The sequence below is a fragment of the Pezoporus flaviventris genome, unplaced genomic scaffold (genome assembly GCF_033815535.1).
Source record: "Pezoporus flaviventris isolate CSIRO_AGI_PZ_B2104156 unplaced genomic scaffold, CSIRO_AGI_Pfla_v1 ptg000017l, whole genome shotgun sequence".
NCBI lineage: Eukaryota > Metazoa > Chordata > Aves > Psittaciformes > Psittacidae > Pezoporus > Pezoporus flaviventris.
In genome coordinates, this window is record NW_026892565.1 from 264,557 (window position 1) to 287,209 (window position 22,653).

At 51.6% G+C, this 22,653-nt stretch overlaps 1 protein-coding gene across 2 annotated transcripts; it reads left to right on the forward strand.

The window, feature by feature from the left end:
- The first annotated feature begins 8,862 nt into the window (after positions 1-8,862).
- IL10 (interleukin 10) lies at positions 8,863-12,085 on the forward strand. 2 transcript variants are annotated; one of them, XM_061454875.1, is made up of 5 exons: positions 8,863-9,139; positions 10,476-10,538; positions 10,815-10,967; positions 11,602-11,667; positions 11,948-12,085. In XM_061454875.1, exons 1-5 carry the CDS (start codon positions 8,978-8,980, stop codon positions 12,038-12,040), a joined length of 537 nt encoding a protein of 178 aa, XP_061310859.1. In that variant the 5' UTR covers positions 8,863-8,977; the 3' UTR covers positions 12,041-12,085. The 2 variants fall into 2 exon arrangements, with proteins under 2 accessions (XP_061310859.1, XP_061310858.1); XM_061454874.1 differs by having other exon boundaries at positions 11,602-12,002.
- The last annotated feature ends 10,568 nt before the right edge of the window (positions 12,086-22,653 follow it).

Sequence of the window (22,653 nt, forward strand, 5' to 3'; positions counted from 1 at the left end):
CCCAGGTGCACGTCTCACCACAAAGGGGACAGGACAGAGCCACCACCCCCAGGGAGCATCACCCCCTTGCAGTGGGTGGCCCCAGGCTCACCCCATCCTCACTGTGCATGTCCTAAGCCAGGTCCATGCCACAGAAAATAAGTCTCAGCCACCACCTTGCTGAGGCAGACGCGACACTCATCTGTGTGACTCACCCAATGGCAGCGCTGCCAAGCCAGGATTTCACCCAAAGAGGGTAAAGAAACCTGTACAAAGCATAGTGCTTTTGGGGTTTTTCCCCCCTCTGAGACTCACCTTTGTGGAAAGGGAAAAGCGTGGTGGAGGATCTCAGACACCAACACATCTCTTCTGCAGAAAACCATGCATTTAGTCACTGGAGTGGGGTTTGAAGGTTAGCTTCTTGCTTCCCTTGTTCAAATGTGAGCTCATATTTTGGTTATCATAAATGGCATCTTCCCCAAAGGGAAACGCATACGGCAGGTCTTTACAGTTTGATAACACTGCTAAAGAGCAGCTCTTCATAGTGTTCCTTCAACTGTCCAGCCCTTGGGCTTCAGCATGTGTTCAGAAAAGGGCAAGTCCAGCTCAAACCCAGGAGCTCTGTGTGATGCCAGGGACAGCCCAAAGGAGGCCAATGCATCACTGCTCAATTCAGGAACTGGCTGGAGAATCCAAGTGCTCTTGGGAAGTTTTCACCCCCAAAACTGCAAGAGCCCAGGAGTTATGAGAAAGGTTTGGATTCCAACTGCTTGGGAGAGAAACCTGGAGAGGGGCTTTGGGCAAGAGCCTGTAGGGACAGGCCAAGGGGAATGGCTTTAACCTGCCAGAGGGGAGACTGAGATGAGCTCTTAGGCAGAAGCTCTTCCCTGTGAGGGTGCTGAGGCGCTGGCACAGGGTGCCCAGAGAAGCTGTGGCTGCCCCATCCCTGGCAGTGCTCAAGGCCAGGTTGGACACAGGGGCTTGGAGCAAGCTGCTCCAGTGGAAGGGGTCCCTTCCCTGTTGGACACAGGGGTTGGAGCTGGAGGAGCTTTGAGGTCCCTTCAACCCAAACCAGGCTGGGATTCTTTACGTTTCAAAGACTCAAATCTGCCGCTTCAATGAATGAGGCTTTTTCAGTTCCCAGGAGGTTTCAGAAGCCTTTTTGATGTGGCCATCTGACATGTTAGCAGTTGGGCTTCTCTGAGCAAATGTCATGCTGGAGTATAGAAAACACTGAAGCACAGCCCAGATTTGGGGCTGCCTGAGGAGCACCTTGCTGGCCTGCAATGAGTGCTGGGGGACCAAGACTGCACGGAGAAAGGCAACTCTCTTGAAAGGTCCTTCCGAGGGAGATGCCTGCATTGGTATGTATGACAAATGCCCCACGAGAACCCCTGTGCAACTGAGATTTGTTCCCTTTGCCTGCACCTGATTTTTAACCTTTTTCTCTCTTGCATTTAACACCACGCTCAGAATTCACATTACCTGCCAATGTGATGCTTCACTTGTCCCTGAACTCCTCTGGACATGGGGTTCCGCTGTTGACAGAGCAAGTTTGCACCTTGGAAAGTGGGCAACCTCTGAGAGACCTGAGACAGAGAACCAAAGAGGAGGTAAAAACAGAATTAGCCATAATTGAAGCAAATAGCTTACTCCAAGGATAGGGATGTTCCACAGTGAGGCTGGGGATCCCCCATGGATGCTCCCCTGACTCACAGCAGCTTGTATGGACAGTTCTGGGGTGCTGCTCCCCACCGATGGGCTCTTCTTTGGAAAAGACTTGTTCATGGCTAGAAAACCAAACATGAAGTTCTGTGAGCATCCAAATGAAGTCGCAGAACACGGCACCAGTTCGCAGGCACCGGCTGCAGCCCATAGAGGTTGAAAAGGAAGAATGATCACACAGAATATAACGATAGCATGGGGACAGTGATCTGGGTTAGTCATCTAGGTAAGCAGTAGCAGAGCAAAGGCTTTACCATACACAACGCACAGGTAGCAAGGTCCCTAATGCTCAGAGGGGCTGCTTCTTATGGGAATAGCAAAGCATCCCTAATTCCTCCTCCAAAGCCTGAGACAGAGCTCTGCATGGTGGGGTTATTTGGATAATCACAGCAATGCCCAGGAGAGAGAAACATCCATCTCATCCGTTGAGAAACATCCATCCCATCTGCCGTCAACAGCACCAACACCGTGGCACCGGCACCAGAGCAGGGTCTGCTGAAGTGCACAGTCCTGTCACCCAGCTCTCCTGCTCCTCCCATCCTGATTTTTGGAAGAACTAGAAACACAGGGCATTTGTTAGAAACCTGGGCTTGGCCTGGGATCTGAGCAAGAGATCTGAACCCCTCAGCACCTGGGTTTGCCCAGGGGGTAAAACATGCTGATGGTGCAGGCAATAAATGATGCCTAATAGAGGAGAAACTGAGTGCTCGCTGCTATCAGCTCAGGTTTTGGATGATCTGGGGAGCAAATGAATCACTCCAATAGCCAGTCAGAGCTGGCTTAGATTTAGCTTTCACCAAAACTGAAACTTGCACATCAGTACAGTAGCTGTGGATTCTGTACGTAACCCAGCTCCTGAACACAGGTTTCGGTTTTGCCTGGGGTAATGTTGCCCTGAGCACATCTTAGCTCAGGACTTGAATCAGTCTCAATTTCACAGCCATGAGGGGCCGAACCTGGTTTCATCGGTGCTGGATGAATGAGAACCCATGTGGAGGCACCCAGGGGGCCCCAGTGCAAGGGTGAGGGTAAGGATAGGGAGGGTGAGGGCAGCAGAAAGGGCCCTTGCCCTCACAGCCACTCAGCTTCCCTATTTCCTACTCTGTTTGGTAGTACATGGTCATGAACACATGGCGAGAACCAGCTTGACCCCAGGAGATCCCCATTCCCACCACAGCCCAGGCAGTTGGAGGACACACACTGAAATGTCCATGGGAAGGGCTTGGAACTGGATGAGCTTTAAGGTCCCTTCAACCCCAACCACTCTAGGAGTCATGATTCCTTCCATGAGCGTGGCTCTTACATTTGACTTCAGATTTTCAGCAAACCCTTGCTGCCAGCCCCTTCCGAGGAGCAGGCGCTGAAACGCCCATCCCTCCCTTCCCGAAAGGCAGGAGACCGCCAGCAGAGGAAGTTCGCTTCAGATCTTGTTTTCTTCTTCTGTTTTTAACACCATTTCCAGTGAGAGGGGGTTTCCACCATTCACATTTATCTTCCACTTCCTAGTTACAGCCCTCAAAACCTCCATGGAAAGCAATAAACAATAAACAGGACAAAAGTGCCCGATGCCATTGCTGAATCTTCCTCGGGTTCCCATGAAAAGAGGACTCCGAGGCAAACTGCTGGGGCCGCACAATGAGACCAGCACCGAGCAGACATGGGGCAGACACCCTGGAGGGGATAAGGTCGTACCCCTGGGAGCAAGGTGATTTCAGCAATAGCTTTTCAATCTGCTGAACTTTATTGCTTTCATAACTCAAGGTCACGATTATTTTGGGTCTTGGTACTTCAGATGCTTTCCAGGAGAAAGAGCCAGGTTGTATCACCCCCTGTCTGTAAAATAAAAGAAGGGAAGATGAAACAGAAGGGGGATCTGAGCACAGGGAGGTACAAAGTTGGGAACAAAACCCTCTGAAACTGCTGAGAAGCACATCTGATGGAATCGCTGCTTACATGAGGCCAATCTCGGATCATTCTTCCTCCCCCTCCCCATGGCACAACTGGCTGTGCTGAGGCTGTTCATTAGAAAATCCTCAACTTAAAATAAGCAAATTCCATGGAAAAAAAAAGAAAAAAAAAAGAAAAAGACTTTCTAGCAATTCTATTTTATTGCAGGTTTTCTCTGGAAGGGCAGTGTCAGCAGCTGATTGTTCTGGGAATCTGCATCATGAAACTTGTTCCCTTTGCTTGGGCTCATCAGAGGAGCCTCCAAAATGTTCCAGTTGAATAGAGCCATCAGTAGATGTTCTCTGCTTGAGTAACACAGTGCTCGGAGCCTGGGCTTCATCCTGGACAGACTGGTTCACAGGGGAGCCCCAGGGGCCACAGTCTTCACACCAACGATTTCGGAGCAGAAAGCCACAGTGGGGCATGTGGGAAACCCCCCGGCAGCACCAGGGATGCTGCAGCATCCCTCAGGGCATCACGTGCCATCACGTGTGGCATCTCCAGCCATGGCACGTGCTTCACTGCGTGGTGTGGGGTGGAAAAGAAAGCCCAGGATTTCCCAACCCCTCAGCACCATGTGAAAAACCACCCCAAAACTCCACCACGGAGTGAGCCAGCCTGTGCTTGGCTTTAGGGACAAGGACTGAAATTGCCTCTGTAAGTCACCCTGACGGTCACATTACGCTTCTGAGCAGCTGGTTTGCACTATCTGATTTCTCAAACCGTGATAACCACTTTCTGTCTTATGACCATTCCTAGTTATACATAACTTGTGTTTGTATTACTGGTCAGAGAGTTAATGCTAAACCATGACAAAGACAATATTCTCCAGGAGATCCACACAAGCCACTAATACCAAAACTAGAAACTCTTCAGAACAGCACTTGTGAAATGATCTGTTCAAGAGATCAAGGCAATTATGTTGCTCACAATGCTCAAAACAAAAGGCAGTGAAGAGGTATTTGGGTAAGTCAAAATGGACCATTATATTCAGGGGATTTTGAATACTTTTACCTTCTTTAACTTACCTGCAAACAAACTCAGCTGAGAAAGCTTCATTAGAATCCGGGAATCACATCATCATTTGGGCTGGAAAAGACCTTTAAAGTCATCAAGTCCAACCAACTGCCAAGTCCACCACTAAATCATACCCTTAAGCACCACATCTACATGTCTTTTCAATACTTCTAGGTATGGTGACTCCAGCACTTCCCCAGGCAGCCTATTCCAGTCTTTGCCAAGCCTTTCCACAATGAAATTGTTCCTAATATCCAATCTAAACTTTCCCTGTTGCAATTGGAGGCCATTCTCTCTTGTCCTACCATTTGTTACTTGGGAGAAGAGACTGATCCCCATCTCTCTACAGCCTCCTTCCAAGTAGCTATAGAGAGCAATAAGGTATGCAATTAAAAGAGTGCAAATACTCCTCAGTTAAATTAATCACCCAAACACATGGGAGGGAGTCTCCATTACTCGATACTTTCAGGTGGCAATTCCAGCTTCATTTAGATTAAATAGACGTTCTGGACCTGCTAAGAACTTACATAAGGCTCCCTCGATGTCATATTGGAAGTCACAGTAGAGATCACCACAACATCTTCTACACATGATCAATAACCTCTTTCTGGACACTTAGATGTTACAAGGCACATCAATGACACGGGTTAAATTTCCAAAGGGTGACTTGGGATTTACCTGTTGGGGCTGATGATGAGTCACATTGTAAGTCTTGGCAAGGGTGCTAGAAAGCAGCTTTCCAGAAGTGAGAAATCCAGCGTCATGCCTTGCCAGCAAAAAGCAGCAGTCCCCTGCATGCTTTGCCCATCAGGAACTGTTAGTCATCGGCAACGGGGCTGCCGAGAGGGCAAACACCACTGCTTCAAAACCGCTCTTCACACAAGGTGAATTCAAAGCCACCACGCCCCTGCCTCCCCAAAGCGTCACTGCTTGCAGAGGGATGAGAAATGGGGAATTTCTGAAAAGGAAAGGAAGAAATGCACTATTATGGCTGTATCTAGAATAGCGCATAAAATACGCAATGTTCCTTTGTCTGAAAGCAATGACAGAGACCAAGAAGAGGAAGAAAATGTACAAACTTGCCCACATGTTGCTAACTACCATAAGAAACAACCCCGGAGTCATGGAAGGCCAGGCTGGATGGGTTTCTGGGCAACCTGATCTAGTTGATGATCTTCCTGCTCATGAGAGGGCTGGACCAGATGACATTTGAAGGTCCCTTCCAGCCCAAACTGTTCTATGATTCTAAGTAAGCTACACACACAGGCAGCCCCTTTAACACAAAGGATGAGATGCCACCTTGCTCCAGGACCCCTGCAGAGCCAAAGCCCAGCTAGCGCTGGCTGCGCAGGACCACATCCAGGACAAAGCTCTCCACATGGCACGCTGTGGGGGAAAAGCACTTGCCTGAATGCCTCCGCTTTGCTGCAGAAAGGCAATTCCGCTTGTCCTGAGGAGTATTTCTTGAGAACCACACCACCCATAGAGGTCCGTGGGAGGTGGGGTAAAAGTGCACGAATGGCTTTTGAGTAACACACTTTCCTTCCTGAAATGATCTGCTTGGCAAACATGAAAGCTGTTTCCTAAAGGGCTCAGAACGACACCCACATCCCCCGGACACTCTTTAGGAAAAGGTGCTTTATTCATTCATGCAACCGCTTCGTAACGCTGCGGAGTCAATGCATTTCCACAGCAGTAAGCACGAGTGAGTCAGAGCGAAACTGCACCGTCAAGATCTCTGACATGGCAAAGGAAACCCAGGTAAACAGAGCAGAGTATCGGCCCTGCGCAAGCCAGAGTTTCCTTTGTGGAATGGACACATCTGGCTTACGCTCGTAACCAAAACCAAACCCAAAGCAGGTTCCAAAACAGGGAGGAGGGAATTGCACAAGGGTGAGAACAGCTCTGCACGCTCCGGGTGGCAAGCTGAAATGACTTCATGGAGACCCACAGGCTGCTCAAAATAGGAGAGGTTTGGAAATGAGAGCTCAGCTCCTTGGCGGGAAGGGAGGAAGGAGGGCTCCGGGTGCCGTGCCGTGGCTGCACCGGCTCCTGCAGACGAGATTCCCGTGTGGCCAAAGACCCTGCGCTTGGATCCCACAAAGGTACCAGCACCTGAGCCTGTGGACGGGGCCGAGAGGGACCCCTTTGCTGCAGGGGACCTGGCTTACAGAGACGTGCCTGGGGCTGCAGCCTTCACTGAAAGGAGCAGGTTTAGCTCTGGGCTATGGAGCTGGTTTAGCTCTCGGCTTTACCCCAGGCTGCATGCAGACCCACTCCAGGGCACTGCTCCTGACAGCAGCTCACCCACTGGCCTTCCCACATCAGTTTTGATGAAACCTAAACAGCCAGGGGGTTGGGGCTGGATGAGCTTTAAGGTCCCTTCAACCCAAACCATTCCATGAGCCTATGAAAGAAGCAAAGAATCTCCCGGGGGGGAGCCAGCAGGGAAAGGTGAGATTCTCCCAATGGAAACAGGTTGAGTTTAAAGTTAACCACTTTTGTCTGAGCCACGGACTGGTCCTGCTCTTCTCCTTTCTCACAGCTTCTGCTGGTGGTAGGGGGAGAAACTGCACTGCTGCATTTAGAGCAGGGGAAATAAAATGGGTCACCAAATAAATGACACACGCTGTGATTCAGATGACGAAGTGTGCCTGCAGTGATTCACTGGGAGCAGGCCTCCCCCGCTCCTCTAGAAGGGGCAACATCAACAACAAAAGAAAACAAATCAGAACACAAAATCCCATGTTGTCTCCTCCTCAAACCCTTTGATTACTGATGTTTCACTCCCTTTACTCTTACTCATGCATACGCACACCAGACATTCCTTACTTCCTCCCCTAAAAATACAATCTAAATAAGACTAAATATATGGTCACAAACAGGACTTTGCATTTTCCAGCTTTTGTTTTTTTTGCAACAAATTCCTTCACAGGGGATTGCAAACTGAACTCAAGGAAGTTCAATGCAGGGAAAGTGATGAGAATTGAACTGATTTGTCCAAAGGAATGGACTTGAGGCAGGCTGGGCGGAATGTGCTCTTTCACAGTAGCAGGGGAGCTTTCAGAGAAAATCCTGATTTCAGAGAAGCCAAATTCGTCTCCCCTTTCACTTTCATGGATAAGGGATTGCCGGTGAAATCTTTATCACAAGGAAGCAGGGGGAGGCGTACCAACACATACAAAGAGAGCAGGAAAGGGGGAAAGCGGAAGAGAGACGTCAGAAGAATTATCTTCCATTCTGAAATGGTAATTTTATCAGAGCTGGGACAATAAGTCCCAGTGAACACAGTACACCCAGTTCGCAGAGCCAGCACTGGGCTCCTTGGATAGGGTTTGGGTCTATTTCTAGGAAATGAAATAGGATCTTAAAGCAGAAACATGAATAGCCATGACCTGCTAATACACTTCAGCTCTGCACACCAATAGTGGCTCAAACCCTGCTCCAGGGATGCAGCCATGCAGCTTAAGGGACACAAGCAGCAGCACATCCCACATCCCAGCCAGCCTGGGCTTTCCCACTGCATCCCAGCCCATCAAAGACCTAATCCCAGCAGCATTCAGACACAACACCAGCGGAAGTTTGGGAGCACAGCCTTGGAGCCTGCTGAAGGCAGAGCGAACTCATTGACTTCAGCAGGTATAGGCATTAACTGGGAAAAAACACATATTAAAGCTTGAGATTTAAGTATACTATTATCTGTTTTATATGTGTATATATATACATAATATGAATTTGCAGCATAGCATTAGAATGCCAAAAGGGGAGGCAGTGCATTGATGCCGGTTCACTAAAAGCAATGCTGCTGATCTATGCATGGTGCTGGGGATCCTCAGTGCAGGCTTGATAGGGGCAGGTTTAAAAACAGAAACACTTTATCCCCTCCTAACAATAAGGCATTCACCTAAAAATGCAGTGTGAGAAGGCAGCAATAACCTCACACAGCGCCTTGTCCTCTCTGCATTATTTCTGAAGCTTTCCCCTTCAGCCACATTTAAATTTACAAGAAGCAAGCAATGACAAAAACAAAAAATGCAGAGTCTAAGCACAAAAAGATTTGATGGGGTGTGAGGAGAGGAGGGAGGTCAAGAGAACAGGAAACCCAAGATGACGGGAAACCCAAGTGACATTTTGTTTTAATGAATGACTTAAAACCCCAATATTGCTCGCCAGGAAATGGGGAGAGGAAACGGAGAGATGTTTTGAGAGTATAAATTAGGGGCTCCATCAAGGTGAAGGCTGCAGATCTGCTTCGATTCCCCTCCTGGGAAATTCAGCCGAGAGCTGGACCAAGCTTTCCTCTCGCACCATGCAGCCCTGCTCCTCAGCCCTGGCCTTGCTGCTCCTGGCTGCCTGCACCCTGCCTACCAGCAGCTCCCCGGCTGAGCCCAGCTGCCTGCACTTCCCAGAGCTCCTGCCTGCAAAGCTGAAGGAGCTGAGGATGAAGTTTGAGGAAATCAAGGATTACTTTGTGAGTAGAAGCCTGCAAGTCCCATCTCCTCCTTGCTCTGCTGTGTGCTGTGGGGTGAGGGGGAAGACGGCTTTCTTCCTAGCACAAGTTTGGTTGGGTGTTACGCGACGGGCTGATGGGGGTGAGCAGAAGTTGGGTTTCATTGCTTGCTGAGAGACAACATGCAAAGGTTTTCTTCCTAGTTTTAGTTACCATGAATTCAAGAGATTTCATAATGAAGCTTTGCCAACCTCACTAGCCAGACTTCCCCCTAAATGTTGCAGACAGAATCAATAGGAAGGAAATAGTCCCTTCTTCAAGGCAACAAGGTCCAGCCTTGCTGGAGAGAATGCTAGATGAAAAGGGAAATCTTTTGCTACAGACTTTTCCTTTGAAAGAACCACAAAAGCCTGAACATGGTATTTTAAGCCTGGAGAAACACTACAATAACTAGCACTTGCTTTGGTACCTGTGAAAGGTGACTGACAGGAGCCTCAGGGTTGCTGAGAAAGCAACACAAGATATACTCAGGGCATCAATGCTGACAGAGATGGCTGGTCACATCATTGCTGCTATTTTAGCTGCTCAGTGTGCTTTAGCGATAAAACAAGGCTATTCTCCAGGTTAAACCTCAAGATAGCGTCATAGCCCATATTTATCACCCAATGAGCACAGCCAAGACTTTAGATTTAAAGCTTGCTGTAAATCTTTCACTACGTGTTGGGAAGGAACATTTCTCACCTCTCAGGAAAGCTTGTAAGTACCTTGGTGCTGCAGGGTGATGCTTTGGGTCTCTGGTCTTCTGCAGCTCTCTGGTCTTCCTGAGCTGATGGTGCAGAGGCACCACAAGAACAAACACCCTCTGCAGACCCCTTTTCCCCATTGACTTAAGACCTAGAGATCACAAAACCAGGGGGATTAAACCCTCCTGCCCCACTGAGCAGCCAGGCTGGGGCAGGTGCCTGGCTTCCAGGGGCTGCCATGACCTTGGGACCTATATGAAGAGCTATTTGCATCAGCAACAGCCTCTTACATCAACACCCTCTGCAGCTGAGGAGGGTTTGCAGCACTGGCAGCAGCAGGAGGAGCCTCACACTAATGAAATCAGCAGCACTGATGTTTGTAAGGTCATTCTCTCGCTGTCCTGACCTAGCAGTAGTTGCACTGCAAGATTATTGGGAAGAAGTTCCTAACCATTCCATGGTCCTATGATTATTGACCAAGGAACTGGCGCACACCAGTACACCTGTAGCTGGTGTTACGGAGTTGGTTGCCCTTTGCTTCCGTGAAGCCATGAATGCAAAGCAAAATGATCGCTTGGAAATGTAACTCCTGTTCCCATTGCATCCTTCTACAGCAATCAAAAGATGACGAACTTAGCATCCAGCTGCTCAGCTCTGAACTGCTGGATGATTTTAAGGTAAGAATTACAATTCTTATCGAACCCCCTTATCCTTCTCCATCTTTTGGCCAGTGTTTTGTAACAAAGGAGGCAGATTGGAAACTGGGACATTTCTTAATGTCACATAAGGACAGTCCTCCAGGCATGCACTAACACATGTGCCTGCAGCAGGGCTGATGTGTGGCTCATCACAGCTGCAGCGAGTGGTTCTAATGTGCTGCAAGTGCTCTGACACCACCCACATACCCCAGTGCTGGTGGCCAGCCCCACTGCAGTTACCTCCTTCCATCCCAGGGGAGCTTCGGGTGCCAGTCGGTGTCGGAGATGATGCGGTTCTACACGGAGGAGGTCCTGCCCAGCGCCATGAGCGCCAGCACGCACCACCAGCAGAGCATGGGTGACCTGGGCAACCTGCTGCTGAGCCTGAAGGCGACGATGAGGCGCTGTGTGAGTGGGGCTCAGCATCACGGGGGGATGAAAGCAATGGTCCAGAGAGGCTGGGCCAGTCTTGGACCAGCAGCAGGATGGGGAGCAGGTGCTGGGTCTCTACAGGAGCAAAAGAACGAGTGTTAGGATGGTGTGGAGGAGCAGGCAGATCCCATAGGGATGGGGTTTCTCCTAGCCCCTACTCTCCAGCTTTCATCACTTAAATAACAGTGATTCAGAGGCTCTAAGGGGACGGGGGGTGGAGGGTCCGTCCCTTACCTGGGTGCGGGGCATCATCGGTCTGCAGCAACGCATCCTGAAACCGCGCCTGCTGTGACTGTAACCCCATCACATGCCACAGGCTGAGTCAGACGGGAACAACCCTGCCCAGGGGCAGAGAGCACTGCAGGGCTTAAAGCAAGGGGCTGGGATAAGGCTCAGGGTCCCAGGCTGGGTCACACCGGGCTCCTTTCATCAGTGCATGGTGCAAAGCAGCCACGGTTACTGCCCCGAGAGCGCCATGGGGCAGGGGAAGGTGGAGAGCAGTGGGGCGGCAGTGACGAGGGCAGGAGGAGGGGAGAGCCGGCGCTGCACGGCCCGGGAAGGAAACAAGGAAACCCGTGTGGTTGAAGCCCTTGTTTTTGTCCCTTTGCAGCACAGATTCTTCACGTGCGAGAAGAGGAGCAAAACCATAAAGCACATCAAGGAGACGTTCGAGAAGGTGAGGTCCCCGCTCCCGTGGCTACGCTGGGTTGGGAGGAGCTGGTGTCACAAGCGAGGCAGCAGGGTTTCCTGCTGGCTTCAGCCTAACAGAGAACAGTTATACAGAATACGTGCTCAGTAATACAAAAACCTAAGGCAGGGAAACCCTGAGAGTGATGCTTGAAGGGCGGGTTGCCCTGAGGGGTTGGGCAGAGATGTCAGTGGAAGGGGACTGCATCTCGCGACCACGCATCACTTCTGTCATCACGTCCAGACTTAGACTTGGCTTTCGCCTGCAGATGAATGAGAACGGAGTCTACAAGGCTATGGGAGAGTTTGACATTTTCATCAACTACATCGAAGAGTACTTGATGTTGAAGAGAAGGAAGTGAAAACGCCTGCGGGTCTGCATCTTGCATACCAAACCCTGCTGGTTTGCCAGAAATCACCTTAGGCTGCACGAGCACGCGAGAGATTAAGTTATTTCTTAGGGTTCAGGTCACTCACTTCCAGTTTAGTATTTAAAAACTGAATTTACTATTTATTACTTCCGATACCTCAGTGTTTTGTGTTTACAACGTCCTGTGGAGAAAGAGCTTGTAAAAATACTATTTATTGTTCACTATTCTAATGCTGGTTACGATTGTGCTATTTTATTCATAGCTTTAAAACACCCAATGCAATGTCCTTCTAGGGAGCAGGTCACGAGCAGAGCTTACCCTGAGCGCAGGTCCCTTGATCAGGAGCAATTCCAGCTCTGAAACAGAACAAGTTTAACGTTAAGCAAATAAGCAATCTCATCACATTCTATCCCTCTATTTATTTGTGCAGTCGGATGGGTTTATGCACAACCACGTCACTGGATCTGCTGGTGGAATTGGGCACTGAAATATTCCAAATATGCAAAATTCCACAGCCTTGCTCAGAGCAAAATAACTGGAAATATAACCAAGGGCAGTTTTTAATCCTGGGCATGAAAAGCAAGGCGGAGGAGGAGGAGGACCTGCACATGATGATGCCACAGCAAGAGCTCAGTTGACCCTGCTCTAGACTTCAGCCTATAGATTAGTCCAGATGAAACTAAAAATACAGTAATAAGAATGAAATGTTTGGTTCTAATAGAACTTAACCATTGCTAAGGCCTGACTTCCAGAGCTGCTGGGTCAGCCCCTCTGCACTTCCTAAAGGTTAATTTTAACTGTTTTCCAGTCTCTGATTGGGTTTTACTTGCTGGTTTGTTGTGGGGTTTTGCTTTTAGAAGGTAAAGGGTATTTCATTAACCACCATTTTAAGGTGGCCTGTGTAATTTGTATTCAAATGCTTAAAGCTGCATGCAGCACTCGAGCTCATGTTGTTTCTAAGCCCATGAATGAGGAGCTGCAGCAGCCAAGGGCTTCAGGGGGGTGGCTGAAGCAAGAGCAGCTTCAGTGCCCCCAAGAACATCTGATTTTAGGGCTCCCCTTCCCCAGTCTCCTGCATGCCCCCAATGAGAGCTACAGGACACTGAGCCAGGGGAAAATGCCTTAACCCAGAGGCATTTGCTTCTAATATTTAGAAGTATTAGGGCATCAATGTGACGAAACACTGTCAGTTTTGTTGTTGCTTTGGAAGCTACCATTGAAGAGAGGCTATTTATACTGCATTTATATTATTTGTACATTTATGGTGACAGAAGGGCATTCCTGCTGGCAGCCTGCCCATGCAGGAACTGGTTATCCCAGAGCAAGGGCAGCTCCAAGCAGGAATGCTGCTCTGTCGGTCGCTCCTTCTACTGGAAGCAATCAGATAGCATGGGAGCCAACTGTACACAACTTCATTTAACTCTGGTACCGGGACACATTAAGCTCCTTTTGAGCCACCTCTGTAGTCATTTTTCCACCAAATACCTTGACTTTGTAGGTTCAGGAGAAGCAAGGACAGCCCTGGAGCTGCAGCAAGAGCATCAGCAGCTCCCTCCCTGGGGGCTTCATGCTGGGCCTTGGCCACGGCTTCTGTCACCACGTGAACTGTTGCATATTTGTCTGTATGAAAAGAAACCGTTTATTTTTGCTAATAAAGACCTCCTGGTGAATGAAGCCTCTGTTCTGGTCACTGTGAGGGTGCTGAGGCGCTGGCACAGGGTGCCCAGAGAAGCTGTGGCTGCCCCATCCCTGGCAGTGCTCAAGGCCAGGTTGGACACAGGGGCTTGGAGCAAGCTGCTCCAGTGGAAGGGGTCCCTGCCTGTGGCAGGGGTTGGAGCTGGAGGAGCTTTGGGGTCCCTTCAACCCAAACCCGTCTGGGATTCTATGATAAATCAGCACTAGGGCATAGGTGCTGAGCCCAGCAGGCGTAGATCCAGGCAAGGAGGACCACCAAGGATTCGCTGAGCCATAGAACCAACTAGGCTGGAAAAGACCCATAGGATCAAGTCCAATCCCTGCATTAACGACCCCAGAAGTGAGAAGACTTGAGGTCCTCGCATCGAAATGCAAATTTGTGACAAAATACCTGCTAGGGATTTCTCACTGCAGGGAAACCCTGGCCCCAGGGCACTCCATGGGTCCCTCAGCCTCCAACTCCAGCAAGAGTTTCAGCCATCGCCCTTTGCAGAGCAGCACTTCCAGTGAAATAGTTGGTTATGTGCCTGCATGTCATGGATTATCACCAGGGCTTTAATCCCTGTACCTCCCTTCCCTGATCCACAGGGGATAGCTCTGGTAGTAATAAACCCAGAACTCAACCACTGGACCCATTCCTAAGCTCCAGCTCACACCAACAGCCCAGGGCTACCTGGTCATGCTCCTGTTTCACTTTCAAGCCCCTTTCTTTGCCATGGCTCTTTGAGGTGTACAGCAAGACTCCAGGTCTCTATTTACAGCTGGGTTTTCACTCTGCATTGCATTAGAAACAGAAAATAATCAGTTAATATAAATCAATATGACAAGTTCTGAGTCTGTTTCTGCCCACACTTAGTCTGGAACTGGTCAGGCCTGGAACTGGTCAGTGCAATTGCTGAGTTTGCCCCAAGAGGTTATCTCTGCTCTCAGTAAAACCTGCACTGCTCAAAGCTTCACCCCAGGCTGACCTGGTCCACACGCTCCCCTCACCCCTCTGCACCTATTTTCATCCCTTTTGTATCATTTTACTTCCATAGGTAAGCAAGAAGCATCTCTCAGAGTCACCATGTGGAAGAGCCCGTGTCTCCAGCGCAAGGCAGGAGCCCAGCAGAGGAAAGGGCAGCATCAGCTCAGCTGTGGTGAGTTTTCAGTAAAGCTCAGTCACTCTGGTTAAAGTAACCACAGGAAGGAAGCAGATGGGATGCCTCTTGCTGTTTGGAGAACAAAGGTTTCCAGGTACCTGATGCCACAGGAGTGGTTTGAATCAGCAGAAAATAGAGGCAGAAGAAGTCATCCTGCTCACGGGGCATCAGGAGACTGGCAAGATGCAGGGATGCAGCTTTGCTCCTCCAAAACTGGGTTGGGAAGCTGGTGGGGCTGTAGAAATGTGCTGCAGGGCTCCACGCAAAGTGAAGTCAGGGCTAGGTCACCATGCAAAGGAGCCCATGCCTTTTGTCACCAAAACACAAGGATGTTTGCATCATGATGCCGATCTGGTGGGCAAAAGCACACAGACAACCCTCTGACTAAGGAGATGTATCACCTCCAAGGAGTTTTAGGAAGGCTATTGTGGAAACCCCAGCAGAAGCCATCTGGGCAGCCAAAGGCAGCATCTACCACGCAGAAATGATGCTTCCAGCAGAGGAGCAATCCCCATGATTCATTTCTGGCCATGTCCTCAAGCAGCTTTTTCCCACTGCTAAAACACCCCAAAGGGCAGCCTGCAGAGCTGAGTCTCAAAGGCACCATTACATCCTGAAAGCCACTGCCCCGGTGCAGTGCATCATTCCCCACACCTAGTGCTGATGTAGTTCCTGCCCATCTCAGTGTCAGTCTGGGTGTTACAGTAACGGCACGAGACTGTCGCACAGCTCGAGGAGGTGGTTTTCCGTTGGGTTTGATCCCACAGAAGCACATGGTTTCCTTGCTGGGTGTCTTCTTCCTGGGAGCTCAGCACATTGCCTCCTCATACCTGGGAACCCGAGCCACCTGCCTCCTGCTGAAAAACAGCGTTCCTTGGCAGGAGGAAGACGAGCATCTACTCTGGATGCTTCAGCCTGCTGGGGTGCCACAAGGACCAGGGCTTTAAGCAATACAGGGGGATCTTAAGCACTAAAGGGGCAAAATCAAACCAATCAAACCCTATTTTAACTATTTTTGAGTTGCAAAAGCTGTCAGAACTTCCCTGATTTGGGTTGCGGTTACAGTTAACGCTTGCTGTTTAATGTGAAGACGCCGCATCACTCAGCCCGTGCCGCTCATGCCTCTCCACGGCCTAGATTTCAGCAGCACGTGACGGAAATCAGGGCTTTTGGCATGAAAGAGGTGATGCGGAGCAGCACGAAGAGGGGCACACGCGTTGCCCAAGGGGCATGGGGGAAGTGGGGATGGCCCCAGCTCTCTCAGGCTGCCACTTTCTTATCTCAGCTGTGCCTGGGTGGTGAGAGCCTGACTAATACCAGGCACAGGATTACAAAAGCCAGGAGTGATGCCACCAGCACCCTGCCCACTGCAGCCATGCTCAGGGGCCTGTTATATGGCAAGGGCTTGTCTCCATCTCCCAGGGACAGCATCCCATGGACCCACCAGGATACAGAGGGAGGGCAGGACGCCAGCCCGGAGCATCCTTTTGAATGTGGGGAACCGGCACATCCCACCCCTCCCCATGGGGCTCCACTTTCAGTATCTGAGCAAGTGAAATCTAAGCCTGACACTTATTCATCTGTGCTCTGCCTTTACCCGTAAGGTGGAGGAGCAGCAGCTCTGGCTGTCTCATAGCGAGAGGCATGCAGGGGCATGAGTGTTTCACCCTGCGGTGGGGGGGTCTGGCACACATCAGGGGGCTGGAGACGGGAGCCTTCGTGGTCTCAGCATCAGCGGGATGGCAAACGGGGCTCGTACAGGGATCACACGCAAGGCTGACGAGTTCTCTCGCTTTCAATGAGCAGCAACAGCAGCCCAGTACGCGCAGGCAGCGCCGGCGGCATCAGTCCTGCCTGAGCCCCTCTCGTGGGACAAAGCACTGCATGCTGCAGGTTAAGAACCCCACAACGCTACCGGCTGCTGCCACAGAGCCCGGACCGCAAAGGGAATGACAAACAGAGCTGGGAGCAGGGGGAAGCGGAGCGGAGCAGCGCCCCTGGCCGCGCACGGAGCGGGCGAGCCGGGGCTGTGCAGAGAGCGGGGCTGTTCCCAGAAGGATGCCTGCTTTCAGCGAAGCTCCCGTCCCATGGGCTGGGCTGGGCTCTGCTGCCGGCCCGGCCCCAGCGCCCGCCAAGGAGCTGAGAACCTGCCCGCGGCTCCTCCGCACGCCGGAGGTTTCGCAATGACTGCGGGCTGGTTACCCTCAGCCACAGAGACCCGCGGCAGGGTGCAGGGGAGCCGCTTGCTTCCCTTTGTGCTAAATCATAGAGCCCCGGCCCGGCTTGGGTTGAAGGGACCTCAAAGCTCCTCCAGCTCCAACCCCTGCCACGGGCAGGGACCCCTTCCACTGGAGCAGCTTGCTCCAAGCCCCTGTGTCCAACCTGGCCTTGAGCACTGCCAGGGATGGGGCAGCCACAGCTTCTCTGGGCACCCTGTGCCAGCGCCTCAGCACCCTCACAGGGAAGAGCTTCTGCCCCAGAGCTCAGCTCAGTCTCCCCTCGGGCAGGTTAAAGCCATTCCCCTTGGCCTGTCCCTACATCCCTTGTCCCAAGCCCCTCTCCAGCTTTCCTGCAGCCCCTTCAGGCACTGGAGCTGCTCTCAGGTCTCCCCTTCAGGAGCCTTCTCTTCTCCAGGCTGCCCCAGCCCAGCTCTCTCAGCCTGGCTCCAGAGCAGAGCTGCTCCAGCCTGCTGCTGCATCCCAAGGCTCTTGATCTTGAAATGCAGCCCCAGGGTGGTTCACAGGGTGCCTGTCAGGGCACAGAGCAGCAGGCTGACAACACAATGCTATGAAGATGCACAAACCTCATGACATTTTTGGGTCCTATCCCAACTGGCAATCTATTTGTGAAAGAGCACGGTACAGATGCTCACTCACATTTGGGATTATTAAATGATGATGCAAGAGGAAGGAAGGGAATTGCTTGAATTGGTTCCCATCTCTTTAGGTGTACCAGAGCACTTCCCGCAGCTTTCTGATGGAAGAGGAGATGGAGATTCCAGCCCACAACATAGGGAGAAAACCTTGCTTGGATAGAGATAGAAATTCAGCAGCTGAACCCAGCCAGTTCACATTTTCCACCTCTGCCTTCTGTGATCTGTTGCCTTTTGCCCCTTGGCAGGGTCTCTCCACCATTTCATCACAGCCTGAAGCAACAAAATCATTTTCTTGGCTCCAGACGAGGTTCCTTTCCTGGCAGCAATGCCAGATTTCTTTTTCCCTGACCTGAAACTTCATTTCCTGACTCTTTTGCAACGCTGACCCTGGCTGCTGCTATCGGCACATCTCGCACACCCTCTCCATAACCTGCTTGCAGCTTCCCACCGCTGGGTCAGCCAGAGTTGCTCTGATTTTCAGAGCTGGGAGGAACAGCTTTAATCTTCCCCGTTGGAAAAGGTGCTGCAAAGGTGAGGAGCAGGATTCCCCTGCACCGGTTCTAACCTGATCTCTGGAGAGCACCTCTTGCTGTTAGCGAAAAGCACCTTTTGCTCCTGGGCACCTAATTCCACAGCTGGCTTTCAGTCATCACTGCCTGTCATTCCAGTCAGCTCCAGGGAGCAGAACCCCTCTAGCTCAACGTTCAAGCAAGCCTGATGCTAACAAACTGCTTGACAAAGCTGGCAGCTTTAAGCATTAACTGAGCTGTGCCAGTGCAGCTCATCCCAAGCTCCAGAGCAGGAAATCCTCAGAACCCTCTGATGTGGAAAAAGACAACCAGCATCAGACCTTCCATGGGAAGCTTTGCCCTCTTAGGCTGAACAGCCAACCATGGGCCACAGGAGAGAAACGCAACCTAAGTCAAAGCCTCTTTGGCCAACAGAAGCCTACAACCAGCTTCCACGCTTGCAGGCACAGATAGGCCATGCAGAGAAAAACATCTACTCCCAATCCTAATCCCTGTCATTAGAAAACCAGAGGGCATCAGTAAAACAGCAACGGCTTCGCACCCAATTGCACAACACGCCTTCCTGTCCCGCTCATCCCCATGGGCCCTGAGGACACTTTGTCCTCCTGGGGTTGTCCAGGGTTGACCAACACTGTGAAAGGGCAGCAAACCACATCTCGAGGAGGGGAGATGTGGCTCCTCAACACCGCCCTTGCAAGAGCAGCAGCCACTTCTTGCATTGGCAGGCAAGGAAACGGAGATGCCCGTGATTCATCTCTCAGGTAGCAGAAGACAGTGATGCTCTACCTGGAGCAGAGCCAGACTTTAGATGAAAAACCAATCCTCTTGCTAGTGAGAAATAGAGGGTTTTTTCCTTAGCAGGAAGTTTGCTGCTAAAAATAAGCAGGTGGGGGGGGGGCAGAAGGGGTTTATTTTCCTACTAAGTGCTAAAAATTAAAGAAGTTGTGGTGAATCTTTCACATCTTCCTTCGCAGTCAGCAGGTCACACGTACAGCCCCTTGATTCTGCGTGGTGTTGGGCGGCTGCGTCAAAACACACAGGTACATGGATTACGTGGAGGATGAGGACGCTCAAAGGTTACCTTACATGGAAATTCAGGTTGAATTCCGCAGCTTCAGCGCCAAGATGAGACAGAACTGTTGGCACAAACCACATCCCTTCAGTGTCGACAGCAGCACGGGATGCAGGCGGATACCTGCGAGCTGGGGGCCCTGGAAGCGATGCGCAGCCCTCCCAGTCAGCTGTCTCAGTGTGCTCCAACACGAGGTGTGGAGATGAAGAACCTGCCCAAAGGCTCCCCAAGCCCTGGCAGCTCTTAGAAAGTGGTTAAAATGAAGGCAGCCCAGCACCAGCATCACAAGAGCAAGGGCAGTCAGAGGTTCCACACAGCACAGGGCACAACAAGGAAAGAGGCATCCAGGTCATAACCCAAATGTGTAAGAGAACAAGTCCTGAAGGCTCCAAGAAGACCTTCAGAGGAAGCCCTAGATGGCAGCGAACCTCAGAAAGGAAGCTGCATCCTGCTTTTGTCATTTTGCTTGTGCCCAGGCATCTTCTGTGTCTACCTCTATAAAACACAGCCTCCAAAGCCCAGCTTCAGGGGGGACACACACTCGTGTTGGAGTGCACTGGGTGCTCATAAATCCAACCCTGCTTCACTGATCCCATGCCCTGAGCATCCCCGTGCTGCCCCTGCCCCGTCTCCAGATTTCCATCCTCCAGTGCCACCACAGCAGGCAGGGCTTGCAAATGTGGGCCACCATCCCTCACGTGCAAAAAGACTTCTACCCTTACACCAAAGATGATACAGCCCAGCTCCCCTTTGAGTGGTTTTCCAAGTACCATGTGTAGCATCAGTGTCATCTCCCGCACACAAAACTGGATTCCTCCACGCTGCTTTTCCTCATACTTACCTGTGAGCCAACAGCACGGAGCTCTCCCCCAGCTCTCCTCTGCTCTTCAGCCTGGTTACTGACAGCACTTTGTGACAAAATCTGTCTTTTTGCGAGCAAAATTTGTGAACAAATCTGTCTCCTGTCTCTTTCTTTGTGAACAAATCTGTTCTTTTCCCACCTACTTCATTCTAGGGCTCTATAAAGACTTTGCTTTCAAACCTGAAGCAACAAAACATTGCCCTGCACGAGTGTCTGTTCTCACCCAACACCCACACGGGCCCAGCTCATTCCCTGTAGCATCAACAGCTTTACAGAAAACAGAACTCTGTTTTTACCCACCCATCAGACACTGTGAAAGCAGTGACAGAAAGAAAGAGTCTGGTGTGACGCAGCGAGGACACAGCCCCCCAGAGAGGGTGGGAAGGAGATGTGGTGGGTGGAAAGGGGTCACACCACATCCACCCCTTCAATTCCCGGAGCTGGGACACCCACGGCAGACCTGTTCTCTGCTGCCAGCTTCAATCCCAATGCCAAAATGGGGGGGTTCCAGCAACCCTGGGAGCAATCTCCCATCCCAGGCAGCTCAGTGGCCATCGGTGCCTGCTCTGTTCTGTTCTGTTCTGCTCTTCCCTCCCCAGACACAGATACAACGCATTGCAGGCAACAGATCTTCCCACTGGAGCTGAGATTTGTGTAATTAAGCACTGCTAGCTCCAAGCAGGCTCTTGGTAACAAAGATAACCTGAACCTCGCCCCCCCAAGACAAGCTCAGGGGCTTAGTGCTTGTTTAGAAACCCCTTTTCTTCCCCCAAACACTGAACCCCGTGAGGCTGAAGGGCACCTGTGGGCTGAGCCCCTGGGAAACCAGCCTGTGCTTCACACCCCCCAGCGCTGCGGCTTTGCTCCGTCCACGTTTCCACACGGGTAGAGCGAAGAGCATGGTGCAGAGGCACCGTTTACTGTGAGCCTTTCAGGTATTAGCTCACTGCTCTGGAACTTGGCAGCTCCGGACGTGAGTGACTCCTCCCTGCTCGGCTTTCGCAAGGGGGACTGGAGGAGCTCACTGAAGCTCCTCTTCTTGCGCGTCTCCGGCTCGCATCTCGCAGCACCTTTGTGGGGTTTGACTTCGTTTCTTCCTGCCCAGCTGCACAGCAGCATCCCCCAGTAAGGGATCTGGAGAGACTTTTACAAGGGATGTAGGGACAGGCCAAGGGGAATGGCTTTAACCTGCCAGAGGGGAGACTGAGATGAGCTCTCAGGCAGAAGCTCTTCCCTGTGAGGGTGCTGAGGCGCTGGCACAGGGTGCCCAGAGAAGCTGTGGCTGCCCCATCCCTGGCAGTGTTCAAGGCCAGGTTGGACACAGGGCTTGGAGCAAGCTGCTCCAGTGGAAGGGGTCCCTGCCCGTGGCAGGGGTTGGAGCTGGAGGAGCTTTGGGGTCCCTTCCAACACAAACCAGGCTGGGATTCTCAGAGGGGAGGTGACAGCCTGGTTTACAGCCCTCATGCAGCTCAGTGCCATTTACACCTTGAGAATCACTGCACACAATTCCAGACAGATTTCTTTGGGATGCACAATGCTCAGGGTGAGGGATCCCAAAGGGCCACCATGTCCCACCAATTGCATGAGCAAGCTTACACTAACCTGAGCTCTTCTAACCCTGCACAAGGACAGCACACCACCATGCTCTGCACATGCATCCAAAGCACCATAAGGAGATGCTGCCTAGGGTTAGGCTTTCCTAAGACAACCCAAACATTTCCTCCTGACAGGTACAAGCCGTTTGCCAGAGATGGCCAATGTCCAAGCCCCATCCAACTTGGACACTGCCAGGCCCCTCATCTTTTAAGGTCTCCCCTTCAGGAGCCTTCTCTTCTCCAGGCTGACCCAGCCCAGCTCTCTCAGCCTGGCTCCAGAGCAGAGCTGCTCCAGCCCTCGCAGCATCCCCATGGCCTCCTCTGGCCTCGCTCCAACAGCTCCACGTCCCTCTTGTGCTGCTGCCCCAGAGCTGGACCAGGACTGCAGGGGGGGCATCCCCACAGTGCAGCAGAGGGGCAGGATCCCCTCCCTGAGCTGCTGCTCACGCTCTGGGGGTGCACCCAGCACACGGGGGGTTCTGGGCTCAATCACACATGGCCAGCACTGGTACCAGCACCCAAAACCCCAGTGCAGCAGAACGGGGCTGCCAGCAGAGGCGACAGCAGGGACCAGTCCCCTGCACCCAGCACCCACAGCCGGATGCACACTTCCCCCTGCCGGCACCCGGGTGCAGCACCCATGGCCACGGTCACATCCTGCATCCCACATCCCCCAAACCAGCCCAGGTAGGGAGGAAACTACAGACACGGGCACATCTCAACCGACCATCCCCAAGCAAAGGGATTGTGCAAGGACCAAAGTGCTGCATCCCCAGAGAAAACCTTATGGAGCTCAGCCCCTTGGGTTGGGTTAAAAGACCCAAGCGCTCTTT

Bases quoted from the DNA above. Each gene is read 5' to 3' on its own strand.
- IL10 (XM_061454874.1), top strand. From the start codon at position 8,978: ATGCAGCCCTGCTCCTCAGCCCTGGCCTTGCTGCTCCTGGCTGCCTGC. The intron at 10,539-10,814 runs GTAAGAATTACA...CTTCCATCCCAG, and splicing joins AACTGCTGGATGATTTTAAG to GGGAGCTTCGGGTGCCAGTC. The intron at 10,968-11,601 runs GTGAGTGGGGCT...GTCCCTTTGCAG, and splicing joins AGGCGACGATGAGGCGCTGT to CACAGATTCTTCACGTGCGA.